The sequence below is a fragment of the Tachysurus fulvidraco genome, chromosome 13 (assembly GCF_022655615.1).
Source record: "Tachysurus fulvidraco isolate hzauxx_2018 chromosome 13, HZAU_PFXX_2.0, whole genome shotgun sequence".
In the NCBI taxonomy this organism is placed as follows: domain Eukaryota; kingdom Metazoa; phylum Chordata; class Actinopteri; order Siluriformes; family Bagridae; genus Tachysurus; species Tachysurus fulvidraco.
This window is the reverse complement of record NC_062530.1, coordinates 12,451,759-12,472,943: the sequence shown is the minus strand read 5'-3', so window position 1 is coordinate 12,472,943 and position 21,185 is coordinate 12,451,759. Positions and strand designations below refer to the sequence as shown.

The 21,185-nt window shown below is 49.1% G+C and overlaps 1 protein-coding gene across 1 annotated transcript in view; it reads left to right on the top strand.

Annotated features, from left to right (window-relative positions):
* The window catches only part of reln (reelin), a 447,239-nt gene that overhangs the window by 381,818 nt on the left and 44,236 nt on the right, over window positions 1–21,185 (top strand). The window contains exon 52 of the mRNA XM_047822245.1: window positions 4,409–4,623. Within this exon, the coding sequence (XP_047678201.1) occupies window positions 4,409–4,623 (215 nt within the window). The remainder of the gene's footprint in view (window positions 1–4,408; window positions 4,624–21,185) is intronic.

The following is a 21,185-nucleotide window of genomic DNA, read 5'->3' as shown; positions in this document are numbered from 1 at the left end:
TGGTGCAGTTCCCAAAGCAGACAGTGGTGCAGCTGCTCAGAATGCCCTCAATGGTATCTCTGTAGAACATGGTCTGGATGTGCCTTTCTCAGCCTTCATAGGAAGAAGAGACGATGCTGGGCTTTCTTGGTGATGGAGCTGGTGTTGAGTGACCAGGTGAGGTTCTCCGCTAGATGAACACCAAGAAATTTGGTGCTCTTGACGATCTCTACCGATCTGTCAATGTTCAGCAGAGAGTGGTCGCTCTGTGCTCTCCTGAAGTCAGCAACTATGTCTTTAGTTTTATCAACATTCAGAGGCAGGTTACTGGTTCTACACCAGGTAGTTAGTTGTTGCACCTCCTCCCTATATGCTGACTCGTTGTTCTTGCTGATGAGACCCACCACAGTCGTGTCATCGGCAAACTTGATGATATGGTTTGATCTGTGCATTGCTGCACAGTCATGAGTCAGCAGAGTGAACAGCAGTGGACTGAGCACACATCCTTGAGGAGCTCCAGTGTTCAGTGTGGTAGTGTTGGAGATGCTGTTCCCGATCCGAACTGACTGAGGTCTGGGTGCAGAAAGTCCAGGATCCAGTTGCAGAGGGAAGTGTTTAGTCCCAGCATGCTCAGCTTTCCAATCAGGTGCTGAGGGATGATTGTGTTGAATGCTGAACTAAAGTCTATGAACAGCATTCGTACATAAGTGTCTTTATTGTCCAGATGGGTGAGGGCTAAATGGAGGGCTGCGGCAATGGCATCATCTGTGGAGTGTTTTGGACAATACACGAACTGTAGGGGGTCCAGTGAGGGTGGTAACTGGGTCTTGATGTGCCTCATGGTGAGCTTCTCAAAGCATTTCATAACTATGGGTGTGAGTGTGACGGGACAATAGTCATAGAGGCAGGACACTGTACACTTCTTTGGAATGGGGACAATGGTGGTAGTCTTGAGGCATGTAGGAACAATGGTGGTGCTCAGGGAAATGTTGGAGACATCTGCTAGCTGTTCTGCACACTCTCTATGCACCCTGCCAGGAATGTTGTCTGGTCCAGCAGACGTCCGTGGGTTAACTCTGCATAGAGATCTCCTCACGTCAGCCATGGATAGACAGAGTACCTGGTCGTCGGTGGGAGGGATGGTTTCATTGGTGTTACGTTGTTTTGTACCTCGAACCGAGCGTAGAAGTCGTTCAGCGCCGGGTGTCTCCGCTGTCTTGGATGTGGCTGTGGAATGTGTAGGCGTGTGCGCGCTTTGCCTCTCTGATGGCTCGGAACAGTTTGGCCCTTGCTGTTCTTAGGGCCGCCCTGTCCCCTGTTCTGAAGGCTAAGTCTCTAGTCCTCAGCAGCTCACGCATGTTAGCAGTCATCCACGGCTTCTGATTGGAGCGTGTAGTGATGGTCTTGGAGACGGTCACATCATCAATGCACTTGCCGATGTAACTGGTCATGTGGACAACTGCTGATGTGTACTCCTCCAAGTTGAAAGAGTCACTGTTGGTTGCAGCCTCCCTGAAGATATTCCAGTCAGTGAACTCAAAGCAGTCCTGAAGAGCAGAGCTCTTGCTGGCCAGGTTTTAACCTGCTTCAGAACCGGGTTTGAGCATCTGACAAGTGGTCTGTATGCTGGAATTAGTTAGCTGAGGTGGGGGCAATTTTTTTTGTGTGCGGAGGATAGATGCTTATGTGGAAAAAAGCATCGCTCAGATCGATCGAGCAAAACCAATCGTTCCACTTTATCGAACGTATGAGAGAGCCGTGTGTTAACATTCTGAAGTTGTATTTCCGTAAATGTTTGTTCAACACTCTGAGATCCAGAATAGGACGGAGAGATCCGTCCTTCTTCGGGACCAGGAAATAACAAGAGTAAAACCCCTGATCGCTTAGATGCACGGGTACAACTCGAATCGCTCCCTTCTCGAGAAGAGATGAGATCTCGTCTTTCAGAATGTGAAAGAGGGCGACGGCGCCCTCAAGTGGCCAAACCAGAGAAGTTTTCATCATTTTTTGTGAAAAACTCGGACCGTAGCCTTTATTGAACATGTGAGAGGTGTGCGAAGGGGGGTGTTTGGTGACACTGCTTCTGCACTTGATCCCACGACCGTGCCTACTGGGACCGGGGAACGCACTCTGGGCGACACGGGGAACGGTGAAGCCTGTGCGGAACAAAGGATGGCCCTCGCCAGCGAGGGGGGGCTGACCTCGCCGAAGGAGACCCTCCGTCTCTTGGACGGGTGAGCCTAGAGGGTAGAATGGGTGTCCGGAGGGCTGGCCGCTCATGAACGCGGACTGAAGACCCCCAGAGGCGAACATCAGGTCGGCCGCTTACGTTTCGGAACAGAAGGAGCGGTGATAGGAGGCCTCCGAGCCACGTCTGCGGCGAAAGACGTCTTACCCCAGGGCCTATCGGGGGGGGGGGCCCGCCCTGCTTAGCCTGTGGCTTCCCACGGGGTTTGTTGGACCTGCCAGCGTAGTGGGACTGGCGCGGCGCCGGCTTTCTAGGAAGACACAGTTTGAAGGCTTCGTCCTCCTTCTTCTTATCTTACCAGAGATCGGGGGATGGCGACCCACTCTCCAGCCCTCGAGAAGGCCCGCCTCGGCCTCATCCCCGGAACCTGCCGGTCTTTCGGGGAAGCGGTCGTCGGCCGGTAGTAAATCCTCAAACGGGGAAGGACACATGTCGGCCCAGTCAGAGGAAGCCGTGCCGTGGGAGGCCCCCGGGAGCGCGGCGGCGCCGCCTTTTTCCCCCTCCGAGTCGGACAGCTCGCAGTCGACACACTGGGAAGTGGCTGTCTCGAGCCTGCGACGCAGGAGCTTTTTTGGGAGCGCCAGGCAATGGCTACAGTTCTCTGGCAGATCAATAGCTTCTTGCGCATGCTTGAGACCCGTGTAGACAATGCAGAAGGGATGGGAATCCCTCGCGGCGATAAGCACACCGCATGCGGCCGGGCAGGCTCGCGATAGGTCGTCCACCGGAGTAGCTGGAGCCGCTTTGGAGAGCGCCATAAGGAGGAAAAAAGGCAAAAAAGCAGGCGGGCAGGTTACGGAAAAAAGGGGGGTGCGAGCGTGGGCGGCTCGCGAAGCTAACCTGGCTGAGGACGAACACGTCCGGCGGAGGCTGATCAAGCGATATGTCCTCCTGAAGAGAGAAAGTGCAGTCCAAAAGGTAGGATCAGGAGTCGTGAGAAGCGAAAGTAAACTGAGGAAAGGCAGCGCGTGCAGGTGCATTATGCACTCGGGTAAGGGGCGTTACCTTACCTGCCTTTGGCACGCGCTCCTGTCTGTCAAGCCAGACTTGGTGCAATTGGATGCTTCTGTAGAGGTCAGGAACGGATGCCCTTCCCATAGGTGGATCTCGAACACGAGATGATGAAAGAGAACAACTGCCATGCAGCCGTCATCCTGGTACCTCACAAACATTCTGATTCCCTGTGATCAGCAGATTCGTCGTGTAGAAGCGGAAGCTTTTTATTTACCCCAAAACAAAATCCTAATTACGGTGGCAAAAACATGATGATCTGGAACACGTGCACTTACACTAATTTCGATAAACACTGTAAGATATATAATGTAGTCGAAAACATTGCGAGATTTATTTTTGGAAAGTGCAGGAACTACATTGTTTAATATCTCTTCACGCTTAACTACTTCTTAATTGAGACAAATGGAATTTATATATATATATATATATATATATATATATATATATATATATATATATATACACGTATATATATATACACGTGTATATATATATATATATATATATATATATATATATATACACGTATATATATATACGTGTGTATATATATATATATATATATATATATATATATATATATATATATATATATATATATATATATATACACGTATATATATATATTTCTCATGGAGCCCGGGAAGTCAACATTTGTTGGTATTGCTATATTTAATTTGTGGAGACACTTTAATCCCTAACGAATGATTTTTAAATGTTTTTATTATTTGTTATTCAAAGCTTTTTTGAGCTTTGTTATTTCAGTTCTTTATTCAAAAGAGGGAGCAAAAAAAAACACACTTATAATGAAATATATTCCAATATATTGTGTTTTAATCTTATATTAATGTGTTACATAGAAACCATACACAAGCAAAAATAAAGGTTGTTCCCATAAAGCTCATTCCAGCAAGATCATACTGGTTAACCAGCTACACCAGCCCCGTTTTGCTTGATAATACCATGACTATGCTGGCCACCAATCTATACCAGCATTATACCAGCACTATACTAGCATGAACCAGTAAAAACCAGCCTGGACCAGCATGGAATTCATGCTGGTTTATGCTGGATTTTTCAGCAGGGGTGTGAAGTGGCAATATGACCAAAAGTATCTGAGACTTTCAATTTTCTTATATTCTACACTATATTTGTGTATTTTTGCAGATTGCTGTTGGTTGTAATGTGCCAGAGAGACATGCTGAAAGGCATGTTCATGTCCAATATTCAGTAGACTTTGGAGTCTCATGGAAGTACCTGGTGCCACAGTGCCTTCCATCTGACCCTCACTGTGGAGGACAAGTGTCCCAGCCCTCTGTTTTCTTTCCTGCAAAAGGCTGGAAGAGAGCTGTTTATCCTCTGCCTGACAGCCTTACAGACATGTAAGTGCATGTTTTCAACTTGTCATTTTACCCACTTTGTACATAAATGACCATTCATGTTTCGTTTTTTTTTTATAAAAAATGATTTTCACAGAATTATATATATATCCTGTGCTGATAGATAGATAGATAGATAGATAGATAGATAGATAGATAGATAGATAGATAGATAGATAGATAGATAGATAGATAGATAGATAGATACAGCCAACTAATATAAATATTATATATTAATTGTGTGAACTGCTGGTAAGAAATACATCATCCTGACCTTGGGCCATAGGTCTCATTTATTCAATATACATCAGGTGTGTTAAATCAGTCCTGATAGAGTCAAATTTCCTCTCTGTCCTAAATCTGGCACTCAGGGATATGTTCCTATTTTGTCTCACAGCAAGTCATAATCACAAGCAGCAAATACACAGTACTGATATCAGACATGTTGTGTGTATGAAATTGAATACATTTTCATATTCCCTTCTATGAATGGCCACACATTTAATTTCATATCCAAACCATGATTGATACATTATAGAAAAGAATACAGCATATTAGATGCATTTTCCAGGTAGTCAGGGAGTGGAATGTCCAAATTCTCATACATAGCGATTTCCACATTTTCAGGGAATGGAAAAAAGCCAGGACCATTCATGTTAGTGTAATATGGGCCCTTTAAAATATACATCTGGTGCTGTGATATGATGAAACCAGTTGTCACATTGTATCCTGTAAGCATGAGCAAATACAGGGCGCCATGTGCACTAGTACCATGATTTACATTTACAGAATTTGGCAGCCCTTATCCAGAGCGACGTACAGAAGTGTTTAAGTCTCCATCAATGGATACATTAACTCTGGTTCACTAGGTTATGTAGCGTGTCTGGGATGGACACCTTTACCCACAAGAACCACACAACCACTCAGTGAAGTGAATTGACACTTTTAATCTGTTAATAGAGAGAAATCATCAGATCGAATGGGTTAGCAGTTCCTCCCACTCTGATACACACTAAAATTAGCATACAATGCTAATTAGTTAGAACCACAAACTACTGATTTACTCAAAATCACACATTAAACAGTACATTTTTGTTGCAGCTAACACTATTGAATGCTGAAACAACTCAATCACATTAATCCAGTGATAAATATACACATTCAAGCAAAAATATCAACATACCAGAATTGTCTATAGGGAGGCTACCAGCCTCGTGCAGTGAGACTACGCATTTTGCACGATGAGAAAGGGAGGCACTTATTTCCAGGGATTTCAGGGCAGCATAACAGATATTGCATCATCGGGGAGGCGTGGCCTATTTGATGATCTGCAGTGGTCAAAGATCATGTCCTGATCTCAGGTGTTTCATGTCAAATTACATTAACACAGTTATAACTTCAGATACCTGTCCCGATCTCAGGTGTTTTGTGTCAAATTACATTAACACAGTTATAACTTCAGATACCTGTCCTGATCTCAGGTGTTCCGTGTCAAATTACATTAATAGTGTTATGACTTCAGATACCTGTCCTGATCTCAGGTGTCTCGTTTCAAATTACATTAATAGTGTTATAACTTCAGATACCTGTCCTGATCTCAGGTGTCTCATTTCAAATTACATTAATAGTGTTATAATTTCAGATACCTGTCCTGAAACAGAAGATGCATATCCAGATATTCAAAGATGAATGATCAAGCCAAAGAAAAACAGTTCAATTCAATTCAAGTTTATTTGTATAGCGCTTTTTACAATTGATGTTGTCTCAAAGCAGCTTTACAGAACACAAACATAGAATAGGATAGTATAACAGCAAAAATAAGAAGACACTCACAACAACATGACAGATATCATCATATCTCTGAGTCATTGAGTCATAGCACTGTATGGTCTTGGATTTAAAATCAATTACCTGGTGGTTAGAAGCAATATAGGTGTCATGAGCAACGAACCAACGTGTCATGAGACGCGTCGCCCTAGAGACGCAATAAAAGATAAACAAGAAAAGAAAAAAGACAAAAATTAATGTCTTGAAGAATGGCAACTACCAGGCTAAAACACCCAGTTGACAAAATGCTTGTAAGTGTAAATAATACCTGTGCCTTTGACTCCTTTTGCCAATGCCTTTGCTCTGCTTTCTGTGACAATGGATCATTCTGCCATTATTTTGACAGAGAGCACAAGAAAACTGAAATATTTGATTTGGTGAAGAGCATCGTCACAAAAGGAGTTGGAAAATAAGCTTATGCAAAGGTAAAAAATGCTGCTTGAAATATTTCAATGTGTTCACCTAAAATCAGGTGTGAGGCAGGTGAATACAGATTGCAATGTCTCTAACATAATCACATCAACAATGAAACAAGTACCAAGCACAACAATTATGACTGAATGCTTCTCTCAACACTGCAGTTGAAATACAAAATCATCAAGGACCATCTCTCTCCTACCAGTCAAAGTAGTTCCCTTTCGGAACTCGAGCTGCGTCAAAACGCTATGGGAACGCCCTCTGCGTGACCGCGCTCTGAACCACGTGTGTAATCTGACCAATAGGCATTGGGACGTGACGTCATCGGCGGATGACGTTGCGTAAACAGGAAGCTACAAATGGCTGCGAGATGGACAAGACGCTAGCTTCTGCTCGTTCTGGTAAGCGCTGTTTTTCTGATACCGTGTTGCTGATCGAGTGATGACTGGCAGACAGAATTTCCGTAAATGTGTTTTTCCGTGTCCCCGTTTCATTACCGGGAAGGATTCGCATGATCGGTGTGTTGTTTGCTTGGGAGTGGAGCATGCACAATCGGCTCTCGAGGGAGTCGATTGCTCGCATTGCAGCTGCATGGCTATACGCACGCTTCGCTCCCGGAGAGCGCTCTTCGAGGAGAGCGCTCTCCCTCGCGGCTCCGGTCCCGCTCTTGCAAAGGCAAAGTGCCACGGGCGCTCGTGGGGCTCGCAGGTCGATTTAGCAGCGGGATTGGAGTCGGATGAGTCCTCTCCAGCCTCGTCTGCTGAATCGAGCTCCGGCTTTCGCGGAGAAGCAGGCCCGATGGCTGCTTCTTCTCCTGGCGCGAGCAGTGCGGCATTACATGTCTCTCCCTCCGAGGAAGGAGAGCTGATGGATGCTAGCGAGCCCGTGGGCTCCTCACAGCCTGTGCTGTATGAGGAGCTCCTCGAGGTTGTGACACGAGCTGTAGCCAAGATGGATTTAGATTGGCCGCTGGAGCAGCAGAAGCAACGCACACCCAGTAAGCTGGATGAGCGTTTCCTGCGCCCTGTGTGACTTCCTCGGTGCCGGAGCCTGCCATTTTTTCCCGATCTGCACGCCGAGGTGTCCAGATCCTGGAAAACCCCGTACTCTACGCGCACTTCTCCTAGTCACTTCTCGCTTTACGCGAATGTGGTTGGGGCTAAGGCGTGTGGCTACAGGGCAATGCCACGTGTGGAACAGACGCTGGCTAGCTATCTCTCCCCTAGCGTAGCATCATCGCTAAAGGCTCTGGTGTTCCCTACTAAGCCGCTACGTGCTACGCCGGCCTTAGTGGGGAAGGCTTACGCGGCAGCATGTCAAGCCGCGGGCTGCCTCCACACCATGGGTGTATTGCACGCATACCAGGCTGACCTGCTATGAGATTTGGGTGAGGAACTTAGCTCCGGGACCGCTGATATCGAGGAGTTGCGTCGCACTGCCGACTTGACTCTTCGGGCCACTGGTCGGTCCGTGGCGGCCCTGGTGGCCACTGAAAGGCATCTGTGGCTCACCTTCTTCGACCTCCCGGACAAGGATCGAGCTGTGCCGCTTGACGCACGGATGGCTTCTCCTGGACTGTTTTGCGACACTGTGAAAACGACGGTCGTGAACAAGTTCCAGGAGTCTAAAAAGCAGTCGGCTGCATTTCAGCATTACCTCCCTCGGAGATCTCATGGGGCTGTTTAGCGGCAGCCCCAGCCTAGTCCTTTCGGGCACCGCGAGGCCCAGAAACAGAGCGTGGCCAACCGATCTCCGCGGGCGGGGCCTAAGGGCCCAAGGCGACGCTCTGGGCCCAAGAAGGAGCAGGATGACCTGAGGGTCACCCTTGCCTCTGATAAATGGGCAGTGGTGCGTAGACCCTGTCAGACTACAGTTGGGGGGATGGGGCACACCTCACATTACGGTGCCCATCCCTCCCCTGCACCACCAGGGTGCTGGGCCGTTGGCTCTGCCACAAGATGTGCTCCAGAGCACGGCCCCCTGCCAGCAGGTACCTCCCTCCACTTCCGCCCGAAGTCTCGGTAGGGATGGGGGAGACCCGCCGCCTCTCAGGAGGTATCAGCGGCCGCAGTATGTTGCTCCGGCCGTTCAGGTCATGGAGGCCGGTCTGGCAGCCCTGCCACAGGATGTGCTTCAGGGTGCAGCTTCCCTCCAGCGGTTCGCTCCCCACCTTTCCACCCGAAGGTTCGTTGTGGAGGGGGAGGGTCCGCCGCCTCTCGCGAGGCGCCATCAGCTGTAGGGCTTGGCCCCAGCTGCTCTGAGTGGGTCAGAGGCCAGCCCCGAGGGGCTGGTTCCCCTGAGGAACTCTCTGACAGCTTGGGAGGAGCTGCCAGGAGTCTCCCTGTGGGTTCTGCGGATCATAGAGGACGGCTATACAGTTCAGTTTGCGTCCTCTCCTCCCCGTTTCAACGGGATGTGTCCCACCCTGGTGGGACCTGAGCAGGCTCTGGTCCTGGAATGGGAAGTGCGCACACTCCTGAGGAGAGGAACCATCGAGGTGCTTCTCCCCATGGTTCGGGAGTCAAGCTTCTTCAGCCCGTACTTTGTCATTCCGAAGACTGATGGCGGGTTGTGTCCCATTCTAGATCTACGCTCCTTGAACCATTCTCTCAAGAGGCTCAGGTTCAGGATGCTCACCCTTGAGGAGGTCGTGACTCAGATCAGGTCCGGGGACTGGTTCGTCACATTGAATCTGAAAGACGCATACTTTCACGTTTCCATCCTTCCTGCACACAGGAGGTTCCTGAGGTTTGCTTTCGGGGGCAAAGCTCACCAATATTGGTTCCTCCTGTTCGGCCTAACCTCGTTCAGGAGAGTGCAGGAAGGCCAGCCACTTACTGTGAAGCAGTTCCAGAGGCTGCTAGGGCTCATGGCAGTGGTGTCCAGCGTAATCCCGCTTGGCCTCATGCACATGAGTCCCCTCCAGTGGTGGCTCCGGGGCAGGGGTTTTTCTCTCAAGGGAAACCCATATCGTTCCATCAAGGTCTCGCGGCGTGCCCTTCGAGCCTTTGAGGTTTGGAAAGACCGACTATTTCTGTCCCAAGGCCCCATGTTGGGGGCTCCATGTCGTGGCGTGACGCTAACGATGGACGCTTCCCTCACGGGGTGGGGTGCGGTCATGAGTGGCCACTCCATCCAGGGTCTGTGGAGCGGCCCACGTCTCTCGTGGCACATAAATTGCCTGGAGATGATGGTGGTGTTTTTGGGGTTAAAACACTTCCTCCCGGATCTGAGAGATCGCCACGTATTGGTCCACTTGGACAATACTGTGGTGGTCTCCTACATCAACCACCAAGGGGGCCTCTGATCTTGCCCTTTGTACAGGCTAGCACGAGCGATCCTCTTGTGGTCTCGGGACAGACTCCTCTCTTTGAGGGCCATTTATATCCTGGGACGGCTGAATGTCAGTGCAGATGCCCTGTCGAGGCAGGGGCCAAGGCCTGGGGAATGGTGTCTCCACCCCGAGGTGGTGGAGTTCATATGGCGGAAGTTCTGCAGAGCCCAGGTGGATCTGTTTGCGACCCAGGAGACCTCGCACTGTCCCCTCTGGTTCTCCCTCTCTCACCCAGCCCCGTTAGGTCTGGATGCCATGGTGCAGTCGTGGCTGAGGCTATGCCTGTATACCTTCCCCCCGATCGCACTGCTCCCTGGAGTTCTGGAGAGAGTTCGCCGGGTTGGAGTCCGTCTCCTCCTTGTAGCACCCCGATGGCTGGGCAAGCCATGGTTTGCAGATCTGGTGACCCTACTCGGGGGCCCTCCGTGGGAAATTCCTCCCAGGAGGGATCTCCTCTCACAGGCAGGCGGAACCCTGGTGCACCCCCGCCCAGAGCTGTGGAGGTTGTGGCCCCTGAGGGAGAACAGTTCATAGCGGCTGGTCTCACTACCGAGGTAGTAGAGACCCTTCTCCACTCCAGAGCTTCCTCCACGAGGAGGTCGTACGCTGCACGATGGTGACTGTTTACGTCGTGGTGTGAGCACCATGGCCTGGAACCAGTTAACTGCCCAATCGGCTCAGATCTGGAGTTCTTACAGGAACAGTTTGCCTCTGGGTTAACCCCCTCGACCCTGAAGGTTTACGTGTCCGCAATCGCGGCATTTAGCACCCCGCCGGTGGGGCAGTCGCTGGGTAGGCACCCATTGGTGACACGTTTCCTCCGCGGCGCCCGGAGGCTGAGGCCCGGGATGCGACCCCGAGTGCCTGTCTGGGATCTGGCAGTTGTGTTGGTGGCTCTATCGGAGCCCCCCTTCGAGCCATTGACCGAAGTGGCCCTTAGGTTTCTGTCTATTAAGACCACCTTCCTCTTGGCGATTTCCTCCCTGAAGAGGATCGGGGATCTGCAGGCCCTGTCCGTGGCCCCATCTCGCCTGGAATTTGCCCCTGGCATGGCCAGAGTGTTTCTCTATCTGAAACCTGGGTACGTACCGAAGGTGCCTTCGGCCCCCTCACGACCTGTCGTGTTGCAGGCATTCTGCCCTCCTCCGTTTACAGTTCCCGAACAGGAATGACAGAACCGAATGTGTCCAGTGCAAGCACTGGTCACTTACCTCCGCAGGACGAGTCCGTGGAGAAAGTCGGAGCAGCTGCTCGAGTCATACGGCCCTAACAGGAAAGGTTTCCCGGCTGCTAAGCAGACATTGAGCAGATGGGTAGTGGATGCGATTGTGTTGGCTCACGAGTCCTCTGGCCTCCCCGCACCGTTCGGGGTCCGAGCTCACTCCACCCGGAGTGTGGCGGCCTCTACGTCGGCACTCCAAGACATCTGTGACGCAGTGGGTTTGTCCACCCCGCTGACTTTTGTCAGGTTCTATGACCTTGACCTCAGAGCCACCCCGAGCTCCTCTGTCCTACATGCAGGTGCCGAGGCCCTCACTCTCTAAGCAGGGTCTGGTCAGTGTGGCGTGATTGGACACTCGTTCCCATAGCGTTTCGACGCAGCTCGAATTCCGAAAGGGAACGTCTCTAGGTTACGACCGTAACCCTAGTTCCCTGAGGAACAAGACGCTGTGTCTCCGTGCCACACTCCCTGCATCCCTGCTGCGCGTACCTTCTCTCACAGGAGCTAGCGTCTTGTCCATCTCGCAGCCATTTGTAGCTTCCTGTTTATGCGACGTCATCCGCCGAGGACGTCACGTCCCAACGCCTATTGGTCAGATTACACACAGAGCGCGGTCACACAGAGGGCGTTCCCATAGCGTTGCCAAGCAGCACTGGAAGAAGCACTTCACCTCAACAGGTCCAAGTGTTTGAAGTAATTGAAATCACCCCAAGAGTGTCCAGATAGCTGGAAAACAAAAGATATTTCATTCATGAAATTCCTCTGCAATGGCTCAGTCAAACACAGCTCCATCACTGGACCACTACTGTGCATTGAAACAAGCTCAGATACAAACCATCCACTGTCCGAAATCCCTGTGACTATGGAGATGGACAACCATTTGTTCACTCTGAGAGGGGTCGTCGCATTCACTTCAGGACCTACAAGGGCATCTCTTGGACATTACTGCAGAAGAACCTCACTTGGCTGGGAGAAATATGATGACCTCTGTGATCATGTCACAACGGTCTCTGCAAAAACCAAAACACAACCCCATGTCATACTGTTCACAAAGGAGGACTAAAATCTTTGGATTATTATAATCTTGGACTGGTCTCTGAAGAAATTAGTTCATATTTTGAGAATAGTCCATAGCAAAAACATTCATTTCTCTTCACTGTATTCCCATTTTACCAGTTCCAAGATTTATTGAACTCAAGTTCCTTTCTTTAATAATTGTTATTTGTACATAATTATTTACAGGTTTTTTACATTCAGTAAACATTTTTTTCTAGTTGAACTGTTCTTTTATTGACATACTGTAATCAGTTTAAACACTTCAATTGTTCTTTGAAATTAATTAATTTTAATTTGTACATTCTCCACAGTAATTGTTCTGTTGTTCAGGTTATTATTTTTTCCTCTTTGCACTTAAAAAGAAACAAACATTTGAGAGATGTTTTCTGTTCTTTGTCCCATGTTTAAATAGTAACACTACCTTTTACTTGATACCTCCAATTTACAAATACGTAACTAGCAACATATTTTGACCTTAACACTTTTTCAGATTTTTTTCCGATTGGTATTGGTGTCTATATTTTTCTGTGTTCCCATGAACACAAAATGAGTTCATTTCAAAGAATGATTTTGTCCCCATAGTTTAAGTAAATAGAGACCAAAACATAGCTTGACTTTGGATCACTTTAATTTGTACTGTGTGGACATTCTTCAAAAAAATCTCATTTTGTGATGCTAGCAAAAAAGAAATTCACAGACATTTTAGGATGACATGAGGGGCAAGAATATAATGACAAATCTCATTGTTGGGTAAAACTGTTTCTTTAGCTGGTTTGCCATTATGATCTATGGTTGGCAAGGTCAATCATGCTAACAACAAACCAGCACACTATCAAGTCATCAGGTAATTAAAATAATTCTTCTATGTATTGTTTTAAAAATATTTTTAACAAAAAGACCCATCACCCGTCATTGCTTGCTTGCTTCACTGGTTATGCACCTTCTTCTGAGAAAAAATATGCGGTAGTTGTCTTAGTATCTTGCAGAATGCTCCGATTAGTTTTTATATTTGCTTTGTACCTGACAACTTTATAGGCTATCAATTGAGCAAAGTGATGTTAACGCAGTACCCTAAACTAGATTAATCCCTCATTTAAAGTTAAACTAAGAAAGAACAAAAGAAACGTGGATAATGATAACAAAGGATAATAACTTTTTTAGCGTTAAACCTCAACACAAGAAAATGATGAGCTATATTGAGTTGTAAAACACTGTGATGCACTATGTGAATAAATGTAATAACCCTCAACAAATAGTGACCTCCCTTGTTAGATTTTGAGCTTGATTAAGTCACAGAAAAAATTATTTGTCCAATGACAGCACCACGCAAGCAAAAAAGAGAGTGGCGTGTAGAGGAGATGGATGGAGGACGGTTTGCGTGACGTGAGTGCTCAAGTGATTTTATAATTTCTCACGAAGTGAGTTTTTAAATGTTTTTCCTACCACACAAATGGGCACAAATCGAGCACAAACAAACGCCACCAGTTTTGTCCGAATTGGAGAGTGAAGTCACAGTCCCGTATTGTATTTGTTATTTCTAAGGAAGGGAATAAGACTCAATGTTTATTTTAGTGGCGTGAACCGGCACAAACGAACGCCACCGGTTTGGAGAGATTTGGACAGCACGGGGTGGAGAGTGATGTCACAGCTCCAAATTGTTTTTGTTATTTCTAAGAAGGGGAAATATACTTGACGTTCATTTCAACGGCACAAACCGGCACAAATCGAGCACAAACGAATGACACCAGTTTTGTGTGATTTAGACAAACTGGGGTGGAGAGTGATTTCTCAGGAAGGAAAACAGGTATAGTGTTTGTGTAATGAGGAGTCATAAGGCTGAGGATCCATGTGCAGCAGTTTTATTAAATCCAAACTCAGAATCAGACAGGCAGGGTTGAGACCGGCAAACACAATATCAGAGGGCAGACAGAAATCAGAAACGGTGGGACAGGCAGTAGATCGGGGCAGGCAGCGAACAATCAGAGAAACCAGAATACAGAAACAGAATCAAAAACCAAATCAGGAACACATGGGAAATGCTCAGAATGATTGCTGGAACTAATCGAGACTTTCGAATAAGGTCAAGTTCAAGTTCGCCTTTTATGGAGTGGGAAATTGGCGACAGCTGGCGGCGTAATGAGTCCCGGTGCGAGGGTATGGGAACTGTATTCAAGAAGTGCTTTAATATTCCAGAGACACTTCTCTTCGGGAAGGCACGCCAGCCGTGACAGAGCCCCTTCTGCGAGCGGCTCCCGATGCAAGGACGCTTGCAACGTCGGGGTCGTCCTCGAGAACGGGGAGCTGGCTTGTCAGGATGTCACTGAGGAAAGTCGGCTGTGAGTGACAAATCCAGAATATCCCGTGCTTTTTCCCATGAGCGTTCTTCCGGGCCGTATCCCTCCCAGTCCACCAGATACTCCAGATGACCTCCCTGGCGCCTGGAGTCAAGCAGCTCGTGGACTTGATATGCCGCTTCACCGTCGACTAGTGGTGGTTCAGACTGAGCGGTGGTGCTTTCAGGGTCACTCCTCTGTTCGTCAGCAGGTTTCAGCAGCGAGGCATGAAAGGTAGGGGAGCTGAAGTATGACGGAGGCAGTGCAAGATGGTACAGAACCGGGTTGACCTGTCTGACGATTCAAAACAGTCCCACATACAGTACCTGGGGCTTAATTTTCGGCTGTCGCGGGTTGAGAGCCACACCGACTGGCCGGGTTGGTATTCAGGGTGCACCCTACGGCGCCTGTCAGCTCGGATCTTCTGTCTCCGGACTGCCCTCTGTAGTCGTTGATGTGCTGTGCCCCATGATTCTTTGATCTGGTGAAACCAGTCGTCGATGGTTGGCAGGTCGGTGGGTGTGTCGGACCACGGGAATAAGGGAGGCTGGAAACCCAGGATGCATTGAAAGGGAGTTAGGCCGGTGGCGGGTTTTTTGAGGGAGTTTTTGGCATACTCCACCCACAACTTATTCTGATTATTCTGGCAGTATGAGTGGAGGAAGCGGATGACTTCCTGATTCAAACGTTTGGTCTGCCCATTAGACTGTGGGTGGTACCCAGAGGTGAGACTGATCTTGATGTTTAGTCGCTCGAAGAAGGCTGTCCAGACTCGTGATGTGAACTGGGGGCATCTGTCCGATACAATGTCTTTGGGCAGACCGTAAAAGTGGAAAACATAGTTACATAGCGTTTCAGCTGTCTCATAGGCCATGGAGAGCTTGGGTAGAGGGATCAGGCAGCAGGCTTTGGAGAACCGGTCAATGACGGTTAAGATGACCATGTAGTTGTTTGATCGAGGCAGGTCGGTAATAAAATCTAGGGCGATGTGAGACCATGGTCATAGCGGAACGGGTAGAGGCTTTAACAAAGCCGCGGGGCATTAATGGGAGGCTTTGGAGGTGTTGCACACCGCACAGCTTCGGATGAATTCTCGTGTGTCCCTGGGTAGTGATGGCCACCAGAATTGATTCTGGGCCAAGTGGGTAGTTTCGGCAATGCCGGGGTGACCGAAACTGGGGCTGGCATGTAGAAGGTCTAAGGGGGCTGAACGCAGGTTCTCGGGCACATCGTTCTTTTTTGATGGACACTCCACTGGCCGTGGTGTTTGAGCGTTGGTTTGGGAAATCTCGGCCAGAATGTCCCACTGCATGGGAGCGAGGAATGCGGGTTTCGGGGATGATGGGCTCAGCTGGCGTGTTCTGATCTGTCTCTCGGTGCATGCACGACCGAGCATTCGCTTTGGTGTTCTTACTTCCGGGTCTATAGGTTACCGTGAAGTGAAAATGGGTAAAGAACATGGCTCACCGTGCTTGGCGTGGGTTCATGCATTTCGCAGTGCGCAGGTATTCAAGGTTACGGTGATCTGTGAGAACGACAAATGGGTGCTGCGTGCCCTTGAGCCAGTGCCACCACTCTTCAAACTCCACTTTCATATGAAATATGGAAACATCTTAGTGGCGAGACCTTGGGGTTGCGACAGGACGGCCCCAATTCCTGTGCTGGAAGCCTCCACTTCCACTACGAATGGCCGGTTCGGGTCTGGGTGATGCAGGATGGGCGCCGAGGTGAAGCTTTCTTTCTGATGCTGGAACGTGGCATCTGCATCTGGGGACCAGGTGAAACGAACTGGGGGTTTCTTAGTCATGGAGGTGAGGGGCGCCGCGATGGTGCTGAATCTGCGGATGAACCAGCGGTAAAAATTGGCAAATCCTTGGAAGCATTGCAGCTCTTTGAGGGTTCGCAGTCGAGGCCACTGTAGCACCACCTGTACCTTGGTGTCGTCCATGGTGACCCCCTTGGCTGGAAGGTTGTGGAGGTCTGGTGAAACTTGCACTTTTCTGCCTTGGCGTACAGACGGTGCTGAATTAGGTGCTGCAATACCGCCCTCACATGTTGGACATGCTCCGGCAGGTTCTCGGAATAAATGAGGATGTTGTCAATGTAGATGATAACCCAGCAGTCTAGCATGTCGCGGAATACGTCATTAGTGAAGGACTTGAAGACCGCCGAACTGTTAGAAAGGCCGAATGGCATGACCAAATATTCGTAGTGGCCAAACTAGGTTGAAAAGGCAGTCTTCCACTCATCTCCTTCTTGGATGCGGATCAAGTTGTAAGCGCAGTGGAGATCTAGTTTGGTGAAATACTGCGCCCGGCGGAGTTGTTCCAAGGCTGACGGCATGAGCGGGAGAGGATATCGAAACTTGACCGTCATGGTGTTTAGGGCTAGGTAATCGATGCACGGTCGGAGCCCCCCATCTTTCTCCTTTACAGAAAAGATCCCTGAAGATGCTGGGGATACGGAGGGCCAGATGAACCCCTTTTCCAACTCCTCCTTGATGTACGCGTTCATGACCGCTGACTCCGGCTGTGAGAGGGGGAATATTCTCCCTCTAGTTGGCGTGGCCCCTGGCAGGAGTTCGATGGCACAGTCGCGGGGCGGTGTGGTGGTAGTTCAGTAGCCTTGGTTTTGCTGAACGCCTCTGCGAGGTCCTGGTACTTGGTCGGAAGTTCGGGGATGTCAACGGCGGAAGACGTGGTGTTCATGGTGTTAAGTTGGAGCGGCCCCTCCGTAGGCCAGTGGTGTTGGGTACACGCACTGCCCCAATTCAGGATTTGTAGTTCAGGCCAGGAGATGACTGGGTTATGGAGTTTGAGCCAGGGCAGTCCGAGGATGATAGCATGTCGGGGAGAGTGGATAACGTGGAAGCTAATGCGCTCGTGATGGTCAAGTCAAGAAGTGGCTTGTGGGAAGAAACTGTTACGCAGTCTGGTCGTGAGGGCCCGAATGCTTTGGTACCTTTTTCCAGACGGCAGGAGGGTGAAGAGTGTGTGTGAGGGGTGTGTGGGGTCATTGACAATGCTGTTGGCTTTGCGGATGCAGCGTGTGGTGTAAGTGTCCATGATAGAGGGAAGAGAGACCCCGATGATCTTCTCCGCTGTCCTCACTCTCCGCTGCAGAGTTTTGCGATACGAGATCGTACAGTTCCCAAACCAGACAGTGATGCAGCTGCTCAGGATTCTCTCAATGGTCCCTCTGTAGAACATGGTCAGGATGGGGGGAGGGAGATGTGCCTTTCTCAGCCTTCGGAGGAAGTAGAGACGCTGCTGGGCTTTCTTGGTGATGGCGCTGGTGTTGAGTGAGCAGGTGAGGTTCTCTGCTAGATGAACACCAAGAAATTTTTCATCTCTACAGATGATCCGTCGATGTTCAGCAGAGAGTGTTTGCTCTGTGCTCTCCTGAAGTCCACAACCATCTCTTTAGTTTTGTCCACATTCAGAGAAAGGTTGTTGGCACTACACCAGGCAGTTAGTTTTTGCACCGCCTCCATGTATGCTGACTCGTCGTTCTTGTTGCTGAGACCCACCACGGTCGTGTCATCGGCGAACTTAATAATATGATTCGATCTGTGCATTGCTGCACAGTCGTGAGTCAGCAGAGTGAACAGCAGTGGACTGGGCACGCAGCCTTGAGGAGCTCCAGTGTTCAGTGTGGTGGTGCTGGAGATACAGTTCCCGATCCGGACTGACTGAGGTCTCCCAGTCAGGAAATCCAGGATCCAGTTGCAGAGGGAGGTGTTTAGTCCCAGCAGGCTCAGCTTATTGAATGCTGAACTAAAGTCTATGAACAGCATTTGTACATAAGTGTCTTTATTGTCCAGATGGGTGAGGGCTAAGTGGAGGGCTGTGGTAATGGCATTGTCTGTGGAGCCGTTTGGATGATACGTGAACTGTAGGGGGTCCAGTGAGGGTGGTAGCTGGGTCTTGATGTGCCTCATGACGAGCTTCTTGAAGCACTTCATAACTATGGGTGTGAGTGCAACGGGACAATAGTCATTGAGGCAGGACACTGTAGACTTCTTTGGGACAGGAACGATGGTGGTAGTTTTGAGGCACATAGGAACAACGGCACTGCTTAGGGAAATGTTGAAGATGTCCGTAAAGACATCCGCTAGCTGTTCTGCACATTCTCTGAGCACCCTGCCAGGAATGTTGTCTGGTCCAGCAGCCTTCCGTGGGTTAACTCTGCCAACGAGGGATGGTCTTCCTTGGCGTAACGTTGTTCTGTACCTCAAACCGAGCATAGAACTCGTTCAACGCGTCTGGGAGGGAGGCGTCGCTATCACAAGCAGGTGAAGCTGTCTTGTAGTTTGTTATTGCCTGTATGCCCTGCCTGGAAGTGGCTGTGCATTGTCTGGGCGTGTGCACGCTTTGCCTCTCTGATGGCTCGGGACAGTTTGGCCCTTGCTGTTCTTAGGGCCACCCTGTCCCCTGTTCTGAAGGCTAGGTCCCTAGTCCTCAGCAGAGTACGCACATTAGCAGTCATCCACAGCTTCTGATTGGAGCATGTAGTGATGGTCTTGGAGACGGTCGCGTCATCAATGCACTTGCCGATGTAACTGGTCACTGCTGACGTGTACTCCTCCAAGTTGACGGAGTCGCTGTTGGTTGCAGCCTCCCTGAAGATATTCCAGTCAGTGCACTCAAAGGAGTCCTGAAGAGCACAGGTGGCTCCTGCTGGCCAGGTTTTCACCTGCTTCAGAACCGGTTTTGAGCATCTGACAAGTGGTCTGTATGCTGGAATTAGCATAACAGTGATGTGGTCTGAGTAGCCGAGGTGGGGCGGGGCTCTGCACGGTACGCGCTGGGAATGTTTGTGTAAACAAGATCCAGCGTGTTTTCACCTCTCGTACCAAAGTCCACGTGCTGATGGAATTTAGGGAGCACTGACTTAAGATTTGCATGGTTGAAATCTCCGGCGATGATAAAAAGTCCGTCGGGATGAACATTCTGTAGGTCGCTAATAGCTCCGTATAGCTCACTTAGCGCCTCTTTAGCATTAGCACTAGGAGGAATGTAAACTCCGACAATGTAAACAGTAGTAAATTCCCGTGGTAAATAAAATGGTCTGCATCTAACAGTCACAAACTCCACTGACGATGAGCAGTAAGTATAAACAAGCACAGAGTGGCGGCGTCCGGAACTCTGTCGCTGAGCCACGTCTCCGTGAAAACAAACACACAGCAGTTTCTAACCTCTCTCCATGTAGAGCATTCGAGTCGGATGTAGTCCAGTTTAATGTCCAGGGAGCAAATGTTGGATAGTAGAATGGACGGGAGGGCCGGGTGGCTAGGGTTTTATTTTTAGCCTAGCACGGACACCCGCTCAGTTACCACGCTTCCGCTTCCTCATGCACCGCTTTCGGCGTCCCCTCTCCTGGTCTCTGGTATCAGGCGACACCGGGGACTGGAGGCCCGGTCTCCGCAGCAAGCCGAGGTCACAAAGCCTATCCAGTACATCATCGTGCAGGTTGGTCGTTACAAAATTTCTGTACTTTATTTGGTCCTGGTGGTTGTAAACATGAACACCGCTGCTTCTGGCATCCATGTAGAAGCAATGGTCGGGCTAAAAACCATAAATAAAAACTTAAAAAACGTAAATAGCACCATATTGAATCCGGAGAGGCCGCTGCGTGCTACTGCCGCGCTGCCATCTTGAATCAATGGTGGTCCCCCACTAGTAGTTTGAGAGCCCTGGTGACGTGTGTGATGCATCCTTCTCCGAGTGGCCGTCCATCTATCACCTCCACCGGCACTGGGGAAACACAGGGGATTACCGGGACGTTATGGGTCTGAGCGAACTTCCATGATATAAAATTCCCCGGTGCGCCCGAGTCGATAAGAGCGAGTAGATTGATATTTTCTCCTCCTAATCGAGACTTTGCAATGAGGTCAAGTTCAAGTTCGCCTTTTATGGCATGGGAAATTGGCAACAGCTGGTGGCGTAATTAGTCCCGGTGCGGGGGTATGGGAACTGTAGTCCGGAAGTGCTTTAATATTCCAGAGATGCTTCTCTTCACTGGTGTTCGGGAGGTGCGTGCGGTGCGCCGGCCGTGACAGATTATTTTAACGGCACAAATGGGCACAAACTGAGCACAAACAAATGGCATAGTTTTGGTGATTATTTCTTTTTATGGGGTGCCAACTTCACGGAGGTCATACAGTGACCTCCATAAGTATTGGTGCAGTAAAGACAAAATTGCTCTGTTAGCTGTGGTGTCAAGACATTTATAAATATGATTAAAATATTAATATGAGGAAGAAGTACAGAATGTCACATTTTATTATTGACTGTTTCAACACAAAATGTTTTACCAACTTTTAAAGTGTCAACCCACTGCCTAATGTGAGTATAAGTATTGGAACAGTCTAACA